Raw genomic sequence first — 18100 nt, forward strand, 5'->3', positions numbered from 1 at the left:
TGTTAACTTAAGCAAAAGCAAAGAGAATAACTGAAAAATTCAGAAAAAGTCCACCAAAAACATACAATTGTGTTTTTACCTGATCCTACAGTAAATAAAAACAGATCTAGAAATTGTGGATTCCTCTGCATCTATTTTCCTCCTTCAAAACTGTTGTCCTTTTTACCTCCAAATTCCAGGAAAAAAGGAAAACAAATGATAACTACTTTCCTATCCAGTAAGCACCTCCCATACCCAAAAATCATCAACAAAACAATTACCTTCTTAAGGCTCAAACTTCTCCTCCAGCTATTTGTGTACTGTTCCTCAAGAGCTCACAGGACTTATGGCTCCTGGCTCCTTTCTTCCCCCGACTTCTCCACGTCACCCTGAGCAGGTGACTGCCATCAGCATTAATGAGAGGGTTAGAAATGGCCATCAGGTGATGAGCACACCTGCCTGGGAAGCACCAAGAGCCAGGGAGCACAGGGCAATCAAGGCAGCAGGCAGGCCCTGGTAACAGTGGTCCAGATCAATCAAAGTCTAACCACCTAAACCTGTGCCTATCTTGGGATTACAAACCTTAGTGCAGAATGTCAGAGCTCCACATAACACTCCTCCTTCCACCACTCTGGCTGCCAAGCAGCAGACAGTCTCTCACTCAACACTTCTTAGGGTGGTAGAGACATGGAAACCTCTTTACAAAATGGGCACTAGGTTACAGTCCAGGAATGGACAAGTAGTTAGTCACTCAGCTGTACCAGCAGAGCAGCCCCATGGCATGTGGGCAGTCCTGTGAAGCACCCAAGGTCACCAAAACCTACCAGGCAGTAAATACTGAGAATTTCAGATCTTTAGGCCTGCCAAGCAGCAGGAAATGAATCTTGCATACAACACCAAATTACCTTTTCCTCTTTGCAGCCCAGAGCACATTTTCACCTGCATAAGGAGCAGCAATAATCAGGCCAAGCAATTCAGAACTTGCTCTCTGATCTCTGTTCCACCTCAAGAGGCTCTTGGCAGCATTCATTTGTCTGCCTTGGTCCAACCATCTCCAGTTCTCAGGAGCACCAGACAAACAGGTGCTGTTGTCCTTCCCTCAGCTGCAGGAAATTCAGAACATTTCAAGCAAACAAAGGGAGGCACTCTCCAAAGCTGAAGGACTGCACCTGCTGAAGACCTCCAAGAACATTAATAAATAGCAAAATTTCTTTTAACCACATCCATACAAGATGCTTACCCTGTCAACTGCATTCCTTCAGCTGCAAGCTGGATGAAATAAGGTTACGTGTTCTGCAAGGGTATTTGTCCTTTCCCACCTTTTTCTCTCCCCATCATTCTCAAATGAAGTGATGTTTTATTTTACTTTCCACATATTGCAAGAGATCAGAATTACCCAGCATCAGCTGAATGTCGTTCTGCACACACTCTCATCAGCTTCACGTGTTCAGATGACAGTGACGGGGACTATAAAAGCATGAAGACATAATCACTACTTATGTCTGCAATTATAGTTCCAATAAAGTTTCTTCATGGCTCTTTAGCATTAAAGCCTTCGGACTGGTAACTAAATTGTTTTAATTTTTTTTTTCTATTTTATGTTTTGTTCTTTTTCTATTGCATACACATGCTTGATTGAAGGAGAAGAGACATGTCTCTACTAAAGTATCCACTGGAGATACCTACAAAACAGAGGTCCAGAAACCTCAACTGACTTCTAATAACTACAACAAAATCAAAGCCATGCTCACAAAACTTTGGGGGAAATCATAACTATGCAGGACTTTTAACTGTCACTTTATTTGATCTGGAGGATTAATGACATAGAGGATGTGACCAGATGAAAAAGAGGGGGTGGGGGGGTGGGGAATAAAAATGGCACAAGATAATCACAATTCTCTGTTCACACATAAATTGCCAGGCACACTGCATGCATAACCTGCTGCTTTGATCACAGCTCATGGGATTAGGCGAGTCAGGAATTTAAAGCACAAAGGTACCGCAGCAGGAGACTCTCTCCAGGTGCTTTTCACCACCATCCACCCACCCCCGGGATGCCAGGCCAGGCAGGGCAGGAAACCCCTGCTCAGCAGGCAGTGGGGAGCAGAGGAATGCCATCCTGCTGCAGCTCATCTCCAGCACCAAAGCACTGGAAGCACACCAGGACACACTCCTGTCTACAAAAGGCAGAGGAACCACAGCAACCATCCCTTCTAGCTCCAACAGGGAGGAAGGACAGGGCCACACAGAGAGAAGCAAGCAGAGTCCTGCAGCACAGAGGGGAAGGCCAGCTTCCAGGAGCTGGACCACGGGGGCGGAGGAGCGTCCGGCATGGCCGGGCGCCCAGCTCTGTGGGAAGAAAGGAGCCAACTCTTATCTGGAGGCAGAGGGACTCCATGACACCTGCAGCTTAGCATGCTTCCTCCTCTCCTCCCATTACTGAGGAAACCAGGATCGACCCTGCACCACAACACGCTGCTGAGCCCACTTCAACCCACTGCCTGTTCTTCCCCGCCTCCTCCCAGCACACAGGCCCTGCGGCCCCAGCCCCCACACCAGCCAGTAACCACCCTGGGACCTGCATTAGCCATAATTCATATCACAAACCAGCTCTCACATCCTGTGGCCTGGTGCCCTTATCTTGCTTCCCCCTCCCCAAGGCCCGGCCTTGCTGCCACTGTTCAGAAACCTCAGGAAGGTCAGGACTCCACACTCACAACCTCTGCCATGCACCAAAACGCTGCCATTCCAGGCAGGGCCTCCCTTATAAATCTTCCAGTCAAAAAGTCGTTAGAAACAAAAACAACCTCAGTTTAACCCCTCAAAGGCAAGCCACACGAAGAGCTGGCAGGGTACCATGCTGCTTTGCCTCACACACTTCCTCCCCCAGGCCCAGGGATGCTGCCCACATCCCTGTCACACAGAGGCAGCCGTTCACCTCCTGGCCCCAAACCCAGGCACCAGGAAACGCTGTGTTCTCTGCCATGCTGAGGTGCTTTGGATAACCCCCTGTTGTTCTTTGCTCCTCCAAGCCTTGCCTCAATGGCAATACCAATACCAGTCCCATCAGGGCCTCAGTTTGGGTTCTACATCAGTAAAGACCAGTCTCTCACTGACAGCAAAACTGCCCTTGCCAAAGTGGTCAAACCCAGCTGACAGCAGCTCTGAGACATGAGCACAGCAGGTTTTGCAAGGGGCATTTTCACCAAGTGCTGTTTGAACAGGGTAGAGTTCAAACATGAGGTACTTTGTGCACTTAGCAGGGCACCCATCCAGGGCTGGAGCTGTAATAATGAGCTGCTGGGGGGGAAGGTGAGCTGTCTAGTACAGATACATCAATCAAACAATAAACCCAACACCTTTACAAAAGACTTTTTGAGGAGAGGAAGCCCCAGCTGCAAGAATCCAACATCTTTCAACGTAGTTGACTCAGTGGGGCTCATTCAAGACTTGCATGGGAGATCTCCCAGGGATCCTCAGGACAAGGCAGAGAGCAACGGCCTCACACCATCCAACATCAGCAGCAGCCCCACACCAAAAGGTGGGGCAACAACCCCCATGTCCTCAGAGAACTCCTATCACATTTCACGTCTCAGCATTAACTTCAGATTTTTTCTCAATGTTTTCTGTTCCCTTTCACAATTCACCGAGCACGCAGCGCTCTTATAGGCTTTGTAGGTCTGCCAAATACAACACCAGAAGTAGACGATTTTCACCAGCAAATTAAGATCTTTATACTCATTTACAACACTTTGCAAACCTTTGGCAAAAGGATAAATGCTCAGTGCGTGTGTGTGTCGGGCTCTGTGCACAGCTCAGGCTCAGAGCAGGGAACAGCACTGATGCATCTCTGAGTATAAATGATTGATAACATGGCCAAATGGAAAACTATATAGAAGTCTCACTCTTTCAGCAAGCACTGCAGAAAAATCACTAGAAAAAAAATCCCCTTCAGCAACACCTTTTCTCCAGCAGTGCAACAAACAGCAAACCTTCTTGCCAGTGCTGTGTGTCAGCAGCTGACAGACTTTCGCCACAAACCAAGCGTCTGACTCTCAGTCTAGTGGGATTTATGGATACTTGGGACAAATGCTCAGCTCCTTGCAACGTCTTTACACACCACACCAAATAACCCTTTTGGGAAGATTCCTGAACAACGTTTATTCAGTAACTGTTACAAAAACCTCTACTGACTCTCTATCTAGCAGACACTCGGTTTCCACCAGGATTCAAGATTAAAGTCTTGCTGGCACTTCACAGTGCCCATCTCAAATAAATCAAATTTTCAAAACACTTCTTCACCTTTCGCTCCTCACCTTCTCTTTGATGCAAAACTGACCCACAGAACAACATAAAGATGAGCTCAGACTCAGGAACACTCAAACACAAATTAAAACAGCACAGCACTGGTTTGGAAACACTACAGAAGAATTCTGTATCCTCTGGGCAACACCATCATTCCCAACAATCCAGCCCTGAACCAGGGGGACTGGAGCTGCACCAGGACCCTGCCCACATTCTCAGCCATGGAGGTCTTGCTCCAGCTGTATCTTGTAGTTGTATGGCACATACAACCAAAAAATAAAATCAACAGACTTAACTCCCAACCCTGAGAACTACATAATTCACTAGATATTAAGTTTCTTTTCCCCATCCCACCATTTTCCCTCCCACCTGCCAGGCCACCTCATTACTGTCACTCTGTATCAGTTCCTGCTACAGTAGTTTTCTTGGACCTTTGCCCCTTTAGTCAGCTTGAAACCTCTTCCCTATTGTCTATCAGAGTCAATGGGAAATTAATGCATGTCTTGGCTGGGGGGAGGGAAGGGCAGAGGGAACAACACTTCTTTTCCTTCACCCCTCTTGCCACCTACACTTCACCAACATATTAAAAAGCCTCATCTGCATTTAACTGTGCTTGCTAAGGTCTTGGAACTATTCCTCATGTGTACAATTGCTTAAGTCTTAGCAGGGCAGGGTCCTTCTTCAGAATACAAAGTTTTCAAAGCACAATCTTAATACTTAATTTAAGCCTACTCAATCACCACAACAGATTCAGCTGCAGATGTGCCCAGCACGAGGAACGACTGAGCAGGGGAGAACAACTTCCTAACATTCTTCAGATTTTCTCTGCACTCAGTGAATAAAGGAAATATTTTCAACAGGAGAGTAGCAAAATGCCAAAGTTTAGAAGTAACTTATTAATACCTCATGCTGATCTGACTACAGAGATTCACATTAACTTTCAAATTACTCAGCAAACCACCATTTCTAGAGCAGTAATATCTTAGAAACCTAAGCCACGTTGAACTCTACTCACATAGTTTACAGAATTATTCCAATGACTAAGGCAAACAGAATGTGTGATTGCAGGGCTAGAGACTAAACTAAGCTTAGATAATGATTTTTTTAAATTTATTTTTAAGTCTGATGCTACACTGACCTTGCAAAGACTTTTTTGAGGAAACTGCAGGTTAGTGTTCTCTTATGAGAACCTCTGGTGGAAGGGGGGAGAAACAAGAGAGATGAAACTGGCTCTCTGAAACAGGAGTGATGGGGCTGACCATATACAAAATACTGTCAAACACACAAAGTAATCTTTTAATCTTTTTCTGCTACAGGTTCCACAATTCAACAAAGTATTTAATAACGTGCTTTTAGTCCACCCTGATTCAGCAAAGCACTTACCCACATGCTTATGCCAACTTAAGTATATGCTTAAGTGCTTTTGCACAATAGGGACAGAGAAGGTTCAGGCCCTGCAGATGAACCATTTTCTGAAACAAGGCACTTTTTCTTAAGATGACTGGCTCTATTTACAGCTTCTCCTCCCTTTATAGCATGACCCAAAATGTGTTTAAAGAGAACACTGAAATACAAATGAAAAGTCAAATAACTATTAAGAACAGCAAAGACATCTATGTATGCCTTAATGAAACAGAGGAGTTGCTCTTTTCCTTCTCAACGTAACACAGACCTTGATCTACCCACGCCACATTACCCTTTTTCAATAGCTCTTCTCTAAAACTAAGTTACAAGTTCCCTTAACGCTTTGCATTTCACAACATTTATGAGAGTATCATCAGAGTCAACAGGCTAAAAAAAGAATCCATTAGCATTAACTGGCCTGTCACTGGCAGTGACAAATAAATGAATTTGATGGTTTTGGATCAGTCATTAGTAGACCTACCCCCAGGCTGATAGAGGCTCAGCACTTTGCAGACGAGATGTACTCAATCTGGAAGCAGAGAGGAACACCCAGGGGTGTTCACATGCTGCTGCCCTTCCATTTCCCTGACCTCCCTCATTGCAGATCCTTTCCTGGCATACCCACGCAGCAAGGTCTCAGTGCAGAAAGGTTACCTGGCAGACACCACTAAAAATAATCCAATGATACATAAAAGCACAGGGAATGTAGAATCCCCTTTAAAAAAAAAAAATCCAAACAAAAAACCCACACACAAGTTAGATGATGTTCAATTTTAATTTTTAGTTAGCAGTAAGTGAAAGGAAAGGAAAGTACATTAGGACTATTCTTAACATGAAAGATGTCCTTAGGCAATGATAATGGAAATACATTTTACACAAGTACAAGACAGACTGTGGGGATTAAGGACAATCTGAGCAGTCCACTTGAGTGGCTGAGGAGAAGAAATAAATGTTTACACCTCCAAAAAAAGCAAAATTACAAAAATCCAGCTCAGCTCTTCCTTGTGTGGAGTGCTTGCTGCACTCCACAGAACACCTTGCACAGCCACGTCGTCCTCTGGCTGCCAGTATCTGAGAACAGAGACCGGCCTCTGCCTCCAACACATCACAGAGAGCAAGAATCTCAGCCCAAGAATAATGGGATTCAAAGCCCTGATCCTCTACTACCTGGGTAGAACTGGGTTGATTAGCCAAGACTCAGACTTGTCAACTTTTCCATTTGACCATCAGATGCCAGAGGCAGACAAATTCTAGGAGGTGCTTAGCCTGGACAAGGGATCTGTGTCAAGCTGGCTGAACAGGATGCTTAAACACTGACCATCAACCATGAACAGAAATCCCTCATACCACCTGTAAGGACTTCATCTTTCTCTGTATGCAGAAGATACAGCAATATTCTTAAGGTACACATCTATGCCCAATGCCAAGAGCAGGAAATCCTTCCTCTCATACTCCATCCAGACCTGCAGGGGAACTCTTAAAAAGAAAAAAAACACAGAAAAAAACGCCTGACCTTGCTGTTCCTTACTGCTTGGTGGGGAAGGAAGGGTGGCAGGAAAGGAAGAATCCTGAGTTTTGCTAATGTGTTCAGTTCACATTCTTTTGAAAAAGACTTCAAAGTCTACCCAATACTTAAAATATTATAGGAAGTAGTGGGACTAACCTTCAGGAGTTTACAGGCAGAAGTAGGGGAGGAAACAAACAACATAAGTCTTGATTTTCAAGGTCCATCATTTTCTTTGGAATAAAATCTCTCCCTGCTACTCTGGCTCATGTTTATCAGGCAGCCAGGGGACACAGACACTCCACACACAACTAATTGGAATCAGGCATCCAACTCCATTGGTCAGGTTTCAAATACATACACATATATCCCAGGTTAGCCTGGCTGTTATTCCAAAAGGGCATGCCCTCCATTTGCTGCTCTGGAATGGCCGAATTCACAAGGGTTTAACCAGGGGGGACTGAAATGAAAGGCGAGTTATTGACACTGTTTTTTGCCAGAGAAGGAGGAACAGATGTGCACAACTGCACCTCTTGCAGTCCATGTGCCCGACCAGACAGGAAACCAGCCAGTCCACAGACAAGGGACGCACAGTTTGCAGATCCACTGACTGAAGCACAGAGATGCCAGGAGCAGTTATTGCTTCTGCACTGCCCTCTGTTAGAATAAAACACAACTAATAAAAGCATCGGTGTTCAGCTTCACCATCTGATCAGCAGACAAAAGGCTTCCCTCACCAAAAAAAGCCCTTTTGCTATTTTGTGACCACATAATCACCAGAAAACTGCACCCAGCTCACACAGATTATATCCCAAATTACACCATGCAATCTTGACAACAACTACCTCTACCCTGGGTTGTCAGCAAATAGGATGCTGGGCATCCAGCACCCAGGGCACAGCACCCAGCTAGAGGAGCAGCTCCAGTAGCTACAGCAGTAGTTGGTTTGCCCTTTCCACTGAACAACCACTGAAGAGGGAGGCTACAGACTACAGTCAGCAGGTCACACACACAATGCTAATTAATGCTACCAAAAGCTACTACAAGTAGTTCCAGCTTGTTGACTAGCTGGAGCAATTCCCAACCACGTGCATTATGTCCCCGTAGTGACAGGAAGAGCAGGCACCTCTGTCCCATCCTGGAGGAACCTGAGCACAACTCAGTGGGTAGCCTCACTCACTGTAACCTTTGACTGAAGTTTTACCTGCCTGATCCATACACGGTTTTGCACAACAAAGCATCCACATTTCTACACCAGTCACACAAAGATATTTTCATGGCCAAGGAGCTTCTTCCTGAACTGAGGCTGCTGTCCTTTTGCTCTCCAGGTTTGTTTTGTTTTATAAATAAATCCCTAAGGCAGGGGGGTGAGGGTGGAAATTGCTTACATTTGAAAATATCTAATGAACATGCTAAATTTGGTAAGGCTTCTCCAACCTAATATTGCTAGTAATGTCAGAATTTACAGGCTTTGTATAATAAAAGGTCAAATTACTGTAGTCTTCAGTATTCAAGTGGGTACAAAACTACTACTACTCCTCCCCATCACTGCTGCTTTTTAAGGATTTTTAAGTCAGCAGAGTTATAAATGATCAACTGTTAGAGAGAGCCTTCCAGCACTTGGAAGCAAGACAGATTTTTATCAAGGAACGGCAGCCGCGAGAGAGGATACGTATATTCTTTCATCTCCCCTTAGCCACGTACCAGAGCTACAACAAGTAAAACCCCTGCAGCAAATTTCCTAAAACAATGGCTTCTAGTCGTCCTGGAACTTCACAAGGAGAGCAGGATTACACATCACAGCTAATCCACTGGAGGCAATCACCCAGGATTTTCTGCAAGGGTCATTCTAAGAAAACCAGGGAAGAATGCTGCGCTGTTACAACCTGCCACTTCTTGCTCAGGAACCAATTTGCATCACCAGAGAGGTGTCAAATCATGGAGTTGCCATTTAAAAAGCCCCAAAGAAAGCATTTTCCTGGGCTGTGGCTTGAAAGGGGAAAACTAGCCAATTAAAGTGAGTCAGAAGGGGGGAAGGAATGAGCACAAATGATTGTGCGAGCACAAATAAGCAGTGACCCCACAGACCACAGCCAGGCTGGGATGTGGAAAAGGAGGAGAATGCAGCCTGAGATCCAGCCCAGCCACTGCCCGCTGAGGAGTTAAGGGCTCAAAGGGGATGGAGGGAGGGAAAGGGGAGGGAGAAGAAGGGAATGAGGGGAAGGGGATGGATGGAGCGACAGGCTGCCGGAGAGTCTGCCAGTGATCACAGAAAAAAAGCCCAATCCCCACTTTGCACAACATACCAGGAAGGAAAACTACTATGGGAAAATAAAAAAAACAAAACAAAACAAAAACCCTCTCACACCTAGAGAGAGACAGAGACATTTCATGAAATGCCATTAATCTCCACAGACCCAAGCATTAGCTAGTTAATTAGACTAAAGTACAGTCACATTTTAACACTGAGCATTCACTATTCAACTGGGATAAATGAACAACTCAAGTCCAAAACCTTAATTCAGTATCTAATTAAAAAACAGAAAACAAGAAATCCACATTATCAAACACTGGCCAGAACAACACATCATAATTGTTGTAAAATCTGTTATTTATTGCATCTGATTTTCTCCAGCTTCCTAGTAAGACTCCTTTCACTCTTAAGGTATTTTTTCCCAGTGCCCTGTAGAAATCTCAACACTTCAGAAGGGACAAGTGTGTAAAAAGCAGAGACAGACACTGCTGACCCCTCCAGAGTGAGTGAGCTCCTGCTAAGAGAGGAATCCAGAGAACATTCCAGGATCTGCCTCACACTTGAAAGATGTCTGTTACCAAAAACCAACCCAACCAAAAACCACCAAACACCTATGTGGAGAAAAACAAAATCCCCTTTGTAAAAAAAGACCTAATTTTACATTCTTTAACAAGAAAATTTAACTCACTAATATCCTGGGCATAAGACATGCCCTGGTTTTAATTGTTGTAGAAGAAACCACATGGGGCAGCTTAACAGCTCTGTTGTAAGCATTATAAACTTGTACAAATAACACTGTAGAAACAGATAACTAGTAACTGAAGACAGTTTAAAATGGAAGTAAGTCTTTAAAAGGTATTGGGAAGGGGGAAAGGAACATCAGGCACAACACAAGATCATCTTCATACTTCAATTACTAAACCCTTCAAAAATTCTGATAACTTTAAATTGTATCTTAAAGACAACATTAATCCAACATAATCCAGAAGCCACAAACCCTACAAACTATAAACTTTCCTTAGTGCAGAAGCAAGCCAGACACACCATTATTCACTAATTAGTTATTAGATATGTCCTATGAAGAAAAGAACCTCTAAACATTTGACTACATTAGTCTGGTTTAAAGCTCTGCAAGTAGGCTGTTGGGTTTTGTCCTCTGCTTTTATTTTTCTTTTCAAGAAATCACTAGCATCTCTCCTGCTGTGTGCCTAGGGTTTCTAAATTACACATTGTTTTCCCTAGATGCATGTTTTGTGCAATATTTAACATTATGGTCCCACACACTATTAACATGAGGAGCTACACGCAGTAAAACTGTTAGGTTGAACTTGCTCAGGTAGTCTCCTGCCACCAGCTTTAAAAAACCACTTTTCCACAAATTTGCAGCCTTGTCTTTCCATTTCTTCACAGAGTACTGAAGTAACCCAAAATGATGAGAGTGTATACAAGTGGCATACACCAGCTAAATTAAGTTTTTCCAATAGACTCTCAAAAACAAATTAAAAAAAAAAAAAAGAAAAAAAGACAATTACAAAAAGTTTTCTTTCAGGCTCTGGCTTTCAACATTCTGACTGACTGCATGCAGGTTTGGATTTGAAACCAATCTGTAGTTTTCCTTAGGCACAGACGCAAGAGCAACAATCACTTCTATTCCATAAGCAACCCCTCCAGAAGAAATGGCAATTCAGAGCAAGCACACAGACACAAGCTTCTCTGCACATGGCTACAGCATCTTTGCCCCAGCGTGGAAACTGGCCACACTACAGTAAGAGAGCTCTGGAAGGAGAAGGTCACTTCTCCAACCAGCCTGAGACTTCGAGCTCATTGTTTCACTGTTCTTGCAAAAGAGTACCCCGTGGCCTGAAGAGTTCGGAGCTTCATCAGAAACTTGCTATCCAATGCTTGTTAGCCTCCCAGCACATCCCTCAAGTTATACAAAAGAAAATTTGCAAACAATGAAGGCAGAGATACATTCCCATCCATCACAACCACAGAACTGAAAGCTCAGCTCCAAACAAGCCTGAAGTCTGCACTTAATCCAAACGCTCTTCATAAACACCATGCAAAACACATTGCGTAAAACAGCATATAACAAACACAGGCAAGGCAGCCCCGGCCTCCTGCAGCCCCAGAGCAGCCTGTGCTTCCCAGCCAGCCCCAGAGGAGCCTCCTCTGCTTCCCAGCCAGCCCCAGCTGACCAGGGCTCTGCCAGGAGATGGTTAAACTGGAGACAGGCAGTATCACACCGAGCAGCTCTCCTGGCGTGTCACAGCCATACGCTTATACCCTTAAGACGCCAGCGCTCCGGCTTTAAAAGCTTTCATTGCCAATTCCCTGTTTGAAACCTGAACTGCCTGGCAACAATGATTCTCTGTGTGCCTAAAATCCTATTATCGATCCTCCTACTTACCTTAGGCTGTGCTCGTCGGGGAAATGCAACTTTAGGGTCAATCTGAGGAAAAAGAAAGGGGAAATCAACAAGCTTGCTTTTGTTGTCAGTTTATATTTTTTATATCACTGAATTATTAATCCCTCATTTCTCAGGCTTATAATTTAGCACACTGGGTCATCTAAAACTACTCTGGGACTGATGAATCACAGTCTGGGTTTGTCTGGGGGGGTTTGGCAGGGGGAGGCAGACGGGAAGGAGGAAGAAAACATCTCTTCTGTACACCTCCTCCATCATCTTCTGGGCAACAGTCTCTGCTGGTGCTCAGGGAGCTCTCTACTAGTCTCTGGGTGCTGCCTCTACACCTAAAAATGTGTGTTAAATGTAATCTGCATACTCTGTAGGTTGCACAGGAAGAGAGCCAGCATTCCTGATCAAGATCTTAACCTGCTGGTTTTGACACCTGCATCTTCCTTCAGTTGGGTTTGGGGTTACTTTGTTTTTCTTTTCTTTTTCTGCTTTGTTTTGTCAACCAAGTAACACCACCAGCAAAAAGGAAACAAATAACACCAAGTCCAATTATTTACATCTCAGTTATTAAAACTAGAACATTAGAAGGCCTGCAAGATTCTCTTCCATAACAATATGCCAAGTTGATCTGGATTGCTCACCCGCAAAGGATATGTATGAGCAACAAAAGACTACAAAGGGGCATTTTTTTGGGCAGGGGGAGAGTGAGACACAAACGAAACATTCAGGCATTTTAAAACGGAAGAAACCAAGTTCTTAAAAAAGATTTTCCATTAAGGAGTTACCTAAAGTATTCCAGAATGAAGCACAAAAAGAAAAAAATATCTTTATTTGACCCCCTGCTCCCTTGTTGTAAGATGCAGCACCGACTCACTGCGCTGCATAAATGAGAGAGCGTGTCCACCCTGCAGCCCCAAAATGCTAATTCTGCAATTTTCACAACAACTTCCACTCGAGCCATCTTTAAAAAAAGAGACCCTTCTCCACCATTCAAAAAATCACTTCATAAAAAGACAGCACCGTAGGTGCGTGGCTGGAGGTAAATGGAGTCATACCTTTTAAACAACTGCCTCTCTTGAAATTGTCATCTTTAAAAATTACTGCAATAAAATGTCTCCATGCTGCTGCTTTCACCCCTGTTCTTCAGCAGCACCGACAGGCAAACGTGCTCTAAAATAGTCTGGAATAGGGTTCTTTAAAAGATTAAACCCCACCTTAACTGTGCAACTTGTGACTGCTTTCAGTGTTGTCTTCGACTATATTAACAAGCTGATGAAACTAATCCTGATGGTGTTAAGGCATATTTAGAAGTAGATGCTTTCTTTAATAGTTCAGGGTTGGTTTTTTGTTGTGTTTTTCCACCCCCCCTCAAGCTAACCCTGATGAGGAAAAGGAGATGTTTCCATTTGGTATTGTTATTTTTGTGGTGATAAATATGCCTGTCACATAAATAACCACAGGCTTCCCCTAAAAAGCAGTTTTGCTCAATTAATTTGTCAAAATTGGAAACAGCACAAACATTTGATGTGCAACTGATAAACTGATTTGTCTACATTAGACACAAATGTAGGATCTTTTTTAGGACACACCTGAGAAATGAGTGATTACGTGGTACTTTATTGTTCAAAAAGCATAAAAGGTAAAATTCTTTATCTAGATAGCTAACCTTTTCATAGAGATTAACATGATCTACAAATATATTCAGCACTGACTAGGCATTTGTCTACTGGGGAAATACAACAGGTACGGATTTTCCACAGCGATCCCCAAAGCTAGATGCAAATATGCACATTTCTACATCTGCTTGACAGGTGAAAGTTTTCCCAACCAAGAACACCAGTCCCACCAGAAGGACATCACTGCAAAGCCCCGCTGGTAGGAAGCTGTAAGAGCCACTTAAACTCTATAAAGCAACACGTTCATTTTTGAAGGTCAGTTCAAAGAGTTCTGTGCACCACAGCGACAGCCCTTCTTAAGTGACCAAACTCTCCTCCACAAAACCTTTTGGACAAACACCACCAGTGCTGGAAGATGAACACTGGCAGTCAGCGTGGCAGATCCATACCTTTTGCACATCCCTGTCAACTATTGAAACAAAAAAAATCAACCAAACAAAAACAAACAAAGAAACAAACAAAAAAAAAACCAAACAAAAAACCAACCAAACAAAAAAAAACTTCTACAAAAAAATAAATTAGTTAGTTAGGTACAATTCTACTTACTGTATCTACAAGTCCTCTAGGAAATGACTATAATACTATTTCTGATATGAATGGCCATTACCTAAACAAAGCTTTTAACGTAACTGTAAACAAGAGCGACGTTTCCATGCCAATACCCAACCGATCTGCCTCCTGTGCTGAACGTTGAAACAGAGTCAAATGCTATGTTAAACTACAGAACAGTCACTATAATACGTCTACAAATAAATGCTGATAAAGGGAAGCTGGCTAGCTTCATGTTTGACTTGTTAAGCTGTGTTACTGATTCTTCACGTCGGTTTCATCTTGAGATTGGTTCAATCGTTATCACACAATCAAAAAACTGAGGTAAATTTGTCCTGGTCAAGCCTTTCACCCCTCCCCCAGGGAAGAGCAAATTAATACATTGCAGGGACTAGACTGTGATACAGGAAAAAAGCTGGGGGAGGACCTAATTATAGTCAGAAATATGACAGGGTGTCCTCCCATGATTTTATTTTTTTTTTTCCAAAGCCTCATTCAAGATACTCTTTGCCTTTTTTGCTCTTATCTAAATTTATCTTTAAAAACACACAGAGAATATATCTGTACATGAAAACTCTGGTGATTGTAATCCCAGGAGCACAGTTGAATCAGTTATCATACCATATCTGATTAAACCTAAAATCAAATTATTAAGGCATGTGAAAGCACAGGATACGTGTTCAGACAAGCCCAGCAGAATTTGTAGGTCGAATTGAAACACTAGATTCCACCTGCTTCTGCAAGAGCTTTGGGCTTTTTGTTTTCAGATAAATCACATTTTAATAAAATCATACACTCATGTTTGCTCCCTGCCTTTTCTATTCTTCACTGAAACCATAACCTCATACACACAGGCACACACAGGATGTTCCAGCACCGAGACAGGACTCCTCCTAACACCATTGCTCATGTTAAAATAAAGCCTTTAAGATCCAGAATACAGACTATAAAAGACAATTACAGCAACAAACACATTTAATAGGTCCAGCAGAAGCTTCCCTGCCAGACAGTGAAACCAGCACAGTCCTTCCCTTCCCCACACACGACCCCCTTCAGACCGATCTGCACCAGAGCAATAATGACCTCTACCAATGTCCTTCCCCCCTGCCCATCGAGGTTTGCTGAGGCTCATCATTGCAACAAAGTCAGAGGCACAAAAACTTCATCCTTTTGCATGGCCTCGAGCACAGGGAGAAAGATGGGGCCTAAAGCTACGCACACTCGGTATCTTTTGTTTGACCCAGTACTGGAAACACCCTCTCAGGTCAAGGGGTCAACATACATGTGGGGGTTAAAAAATTAAATTTAAAATAAAAAAAGAAAACGCAATATTTATTTAAAAAAAAATAAAAATCAGCTCAATCTCATTAGCATTTTCCTTATGTTATGCATTGGAGACTGAGTGTAGCAAAAAGCTCTGAAGAAACAACAAGAAATCAGGGCTTGTGCTTCTCTGTCACATCTACTCTCCAGCTCTCATGCAGCTTTTCATAAATTAACATGCACGCTTCGTTAGGGCCCTGACATCACAGGTAAAAGGGATCTCTCCAAAAAAATGACTTTGGGAAACGACACTGGAAGCAGCTTTTAGGATTTGGCAGCAAGTCACTCCCACCTTGAAAAGCGTGCACTGCTAAATAAATAATCAATCAAAAGAAGCAGAAAGTTCCCTGCAGAAAGCATTCTGCAGCAAACACCCCCCCAGAAAAAGTTGGATTTCACTCTACAATATTTTTTTTTTTGTTCAATGTCACCGCTCGATAAAAACATAAGGCTGGGGGAGGAGCCTCGGGTCGGTGTGGGGAAATTCGGGCTTAAAAAAAAAAAAACCAACACACGCAAACCCAAACAACCAAAAAAACAATGAAAGTTATGGCTTTCTGTAAGTTACAGGCGGACTTCTAAGGCAAAACGCCAGCACGCCGGGTCAGGGACAGCCTGACATCGCCCCGCAAAAATCCCGCCCCAGCGCGGGGTGAGGGGCAGGGTCGGTCCCTGTCACCGCCGAGCCCCGCGGCAGGGGAAGGGCAGCCGGGCAGCCCCACGCACGACCTACCGTCTTGGAGTCCAGCTCGTGGTGGGGCTGAGCCAAGACTTTGTCTACACTCGCCGGATCCGCGAACGTAACGAACCCGAAGCCTCTGCGAGAGACAAAGAGCGAAGGGATGGGGAAGGGTTGGGGGGGGGGGGGGGGGAAGGATGATGAGAACTAGAGACAAGGAGATAAGTGATAAAAATAAATCCTCCCCCCTCCCCTTCCCCAAAGCCTCCGGATCCGAAGGAGGGAGGGAGGGCAGGAGGGCGGACAGACCCGGCCACCTCTCCGCCTCCCCCGGCCGCTTTGTTTCCTCCTCCCGGCTGAAGGGATGCGGCGCTGGGAACCGGCCCCACGGGCCCCCCCCCCGGCCACGCGTGGGGCGGGATGAGGGTGGGATGGGATGAGGGGTGTGCTGGGCCGGGAGAAGGGGTTGGGGGAGGGGGGGGGGGGGGGGTGTCCACCCGCCCCGACGGCAACTCGCGAAGTTTGTCAGCCCGACTCGGGTGGGCGGCGGTTTTACCTGGAGCGCTTGGTGGTGGGGTCCCGCATGACCATACACTCTCTAATTTCTCCGAATTTGCTAAAATAGTCTCTAAGGCTGTCTGCGGAGAGAGAGAGAAGCAGAGAGGCAGGAGAGGGGAAGGGGGGGAAAAGGGGGGGGGGATGCGTGTGTGGGGCGGGGGGGTTCGCGGGCAGGGCCCGGCGCGGCGGGACGCGGCCCACGCGGGGCGGGACGCGTGGGGGGGGGGGGGGTTGGGGAGCGGCAAAGAGCTGAGGGGGGGGGGGGGCGGCGGTGCTTACCTGGTGAGGTTTGCCAGCTGAGGCCGCCGATGAACATCTTGCTGGAGGGAGAGAAGAGAGCGGAGTTGAACGCCGGTGCGGGATCGGCCATTTTGACGGGGCACCTCACGGCGGCGCGGAGGGGCGCGGAGCGGGGCGGTGAGGAGCGGGGCGGGTTGGGGGGGGTGGGTGGGGAGGAGGGGGTGTGTGTGGGGGGGTTAGGGACACGGCCGGCCGGGTCGGTCCAACCCCCCTCCGCCCCGCTCCTCGCCGCTCGGCTCCGCGCCCCGCCGCCTGCCGACTTACCCGGGGTCGTGCTGCGCCTCGCCGGGGCTCCCCGAGGTAGCCTGGCTCCCGTCCGCCTCCATGGCCGCGCGGAGCCCGCAGCGATCCGCGCCGAGCGAGAGCCCCTGACAGGAACCCCCCCCCCGCCCGCCCAACCCGCCCCCCCCCGGCCCGGGCTAACGGCTTCGCTTGCGCTCCGGTTGCTTGCTTTTTTTTTTTTTTTTTTTTTTTTTTTTCCCCCCCTTTCCCTTCCCCCCTCCTCCTCCTCCCTCCGCTACCGGAGGAGCTCACTGGAGAGGCGCTGGGGAAGCAGCCAGATCCGTCACACGTGGGATCGGCTTAGCTCAGCGCCGCGCCGTCCCTCCCGCCCTCCCCCCGCCGCCATCTCCCCTCCCTCCATCCCGCCCCCCGCTTCACCCGCGCCACGGGGCGGGGCCCAGCGCCGTCGCGTGGCCCGGCCCTGACGTCACCGCGCGCGCCGCCCAGCGCGCACCGCCCCCCCGAGCGCGCGCGGCCGGTGACGGCGGGAGCGCGCGCCTGAGGGGAGCGGGAGCGCGCGCCTGAGGGGAGCGGGAGCGCGCGCCGCGCCGCTCAGCCCCCGCGCTGCCCAACGGCTCCGCCCGCCCGCCCCTGGGTCTGCCCCCCTGCCCGGGGGGTCTGCGCGCGGCGGCAGAGCGGCCCCCGCGAGGGGCGTCTCGTGATGAGGGCGGCGCGGGACGGGGACATCCCGCACCTCCCCCCCCCCCCGCGGGACTGCCCGACAGCCGCCCCTTCCCTCTGCGTCCCGGCGCTCCCGACCCGCACTGCCCCGCGCATCCCGCACTGCCCCGCGCACCCGCACTGCCCCGCGCATCCCGCACTGCCCCGCGCACCCGCACTGCCCCGCAGGTCGGGCAGTCCCCCCCGT

General features: G+C 46.8%; 1 protein-coding gene across 16 annotated transcripts in view; it reads right to left on the reverse strand.

Moving 5' to 3' along the window:
- MSI2 (musashi RNA binding protein 2) overlaps nucleotides 1–17331 on the reverse strand; it is a 238589-nt gene extending 221258 nt beyond the window's left edge. For all 16 annotated transcript variants that reach the window (XM_051635423.1, XM_051635422.1, XM_051635421.1 and 13 more), the window contains exons 1-5: nucleotides 17215–17331; nucleotides 16930–16970; nucleotides 16649–16730; nucleotides 16147–16231; nucleotides 11857–11898 (exon numbers count right to left, since the gene is read on the reverse strand). In XM_051635423.1, the coding sequence (XP_051491383.1) occupies nucleotides 11857–11898; nucleotides 16147–16231; nucleotides 16649–16730; nucleotides 16930–16970; nucleotides 17215–17276 (312 nt within the window). In that variant the 5' untranslated portion in view covers nucleotides 17277–17331. The remainder of the gene's footprint in view (nucleotides 1–11856; nucleotides 11899–16146; nucleotides 16232–16648; nucleotides 16731–16929; nucleotides 16971–17214) is intronic.
- Between the last annotated feature and the right edge of the window lie 769 nt (nucleotides 17332–18100).

The sequence above is a fragment of the Apus apus genome, chromosome 18 (genome assembly GCF_020740795.1).
Source record: "Apus apus isolate bApuApu2 chromosome 18, bApuApu2.pri.cur, whole genome shotgun sequence".
Taxonomy (NCBI): domain Eukaryota; kingdom Metazoa; phylum Chordata; class Aves; order Apodiformes; family Apodidae; genus Apus; species Apus apus.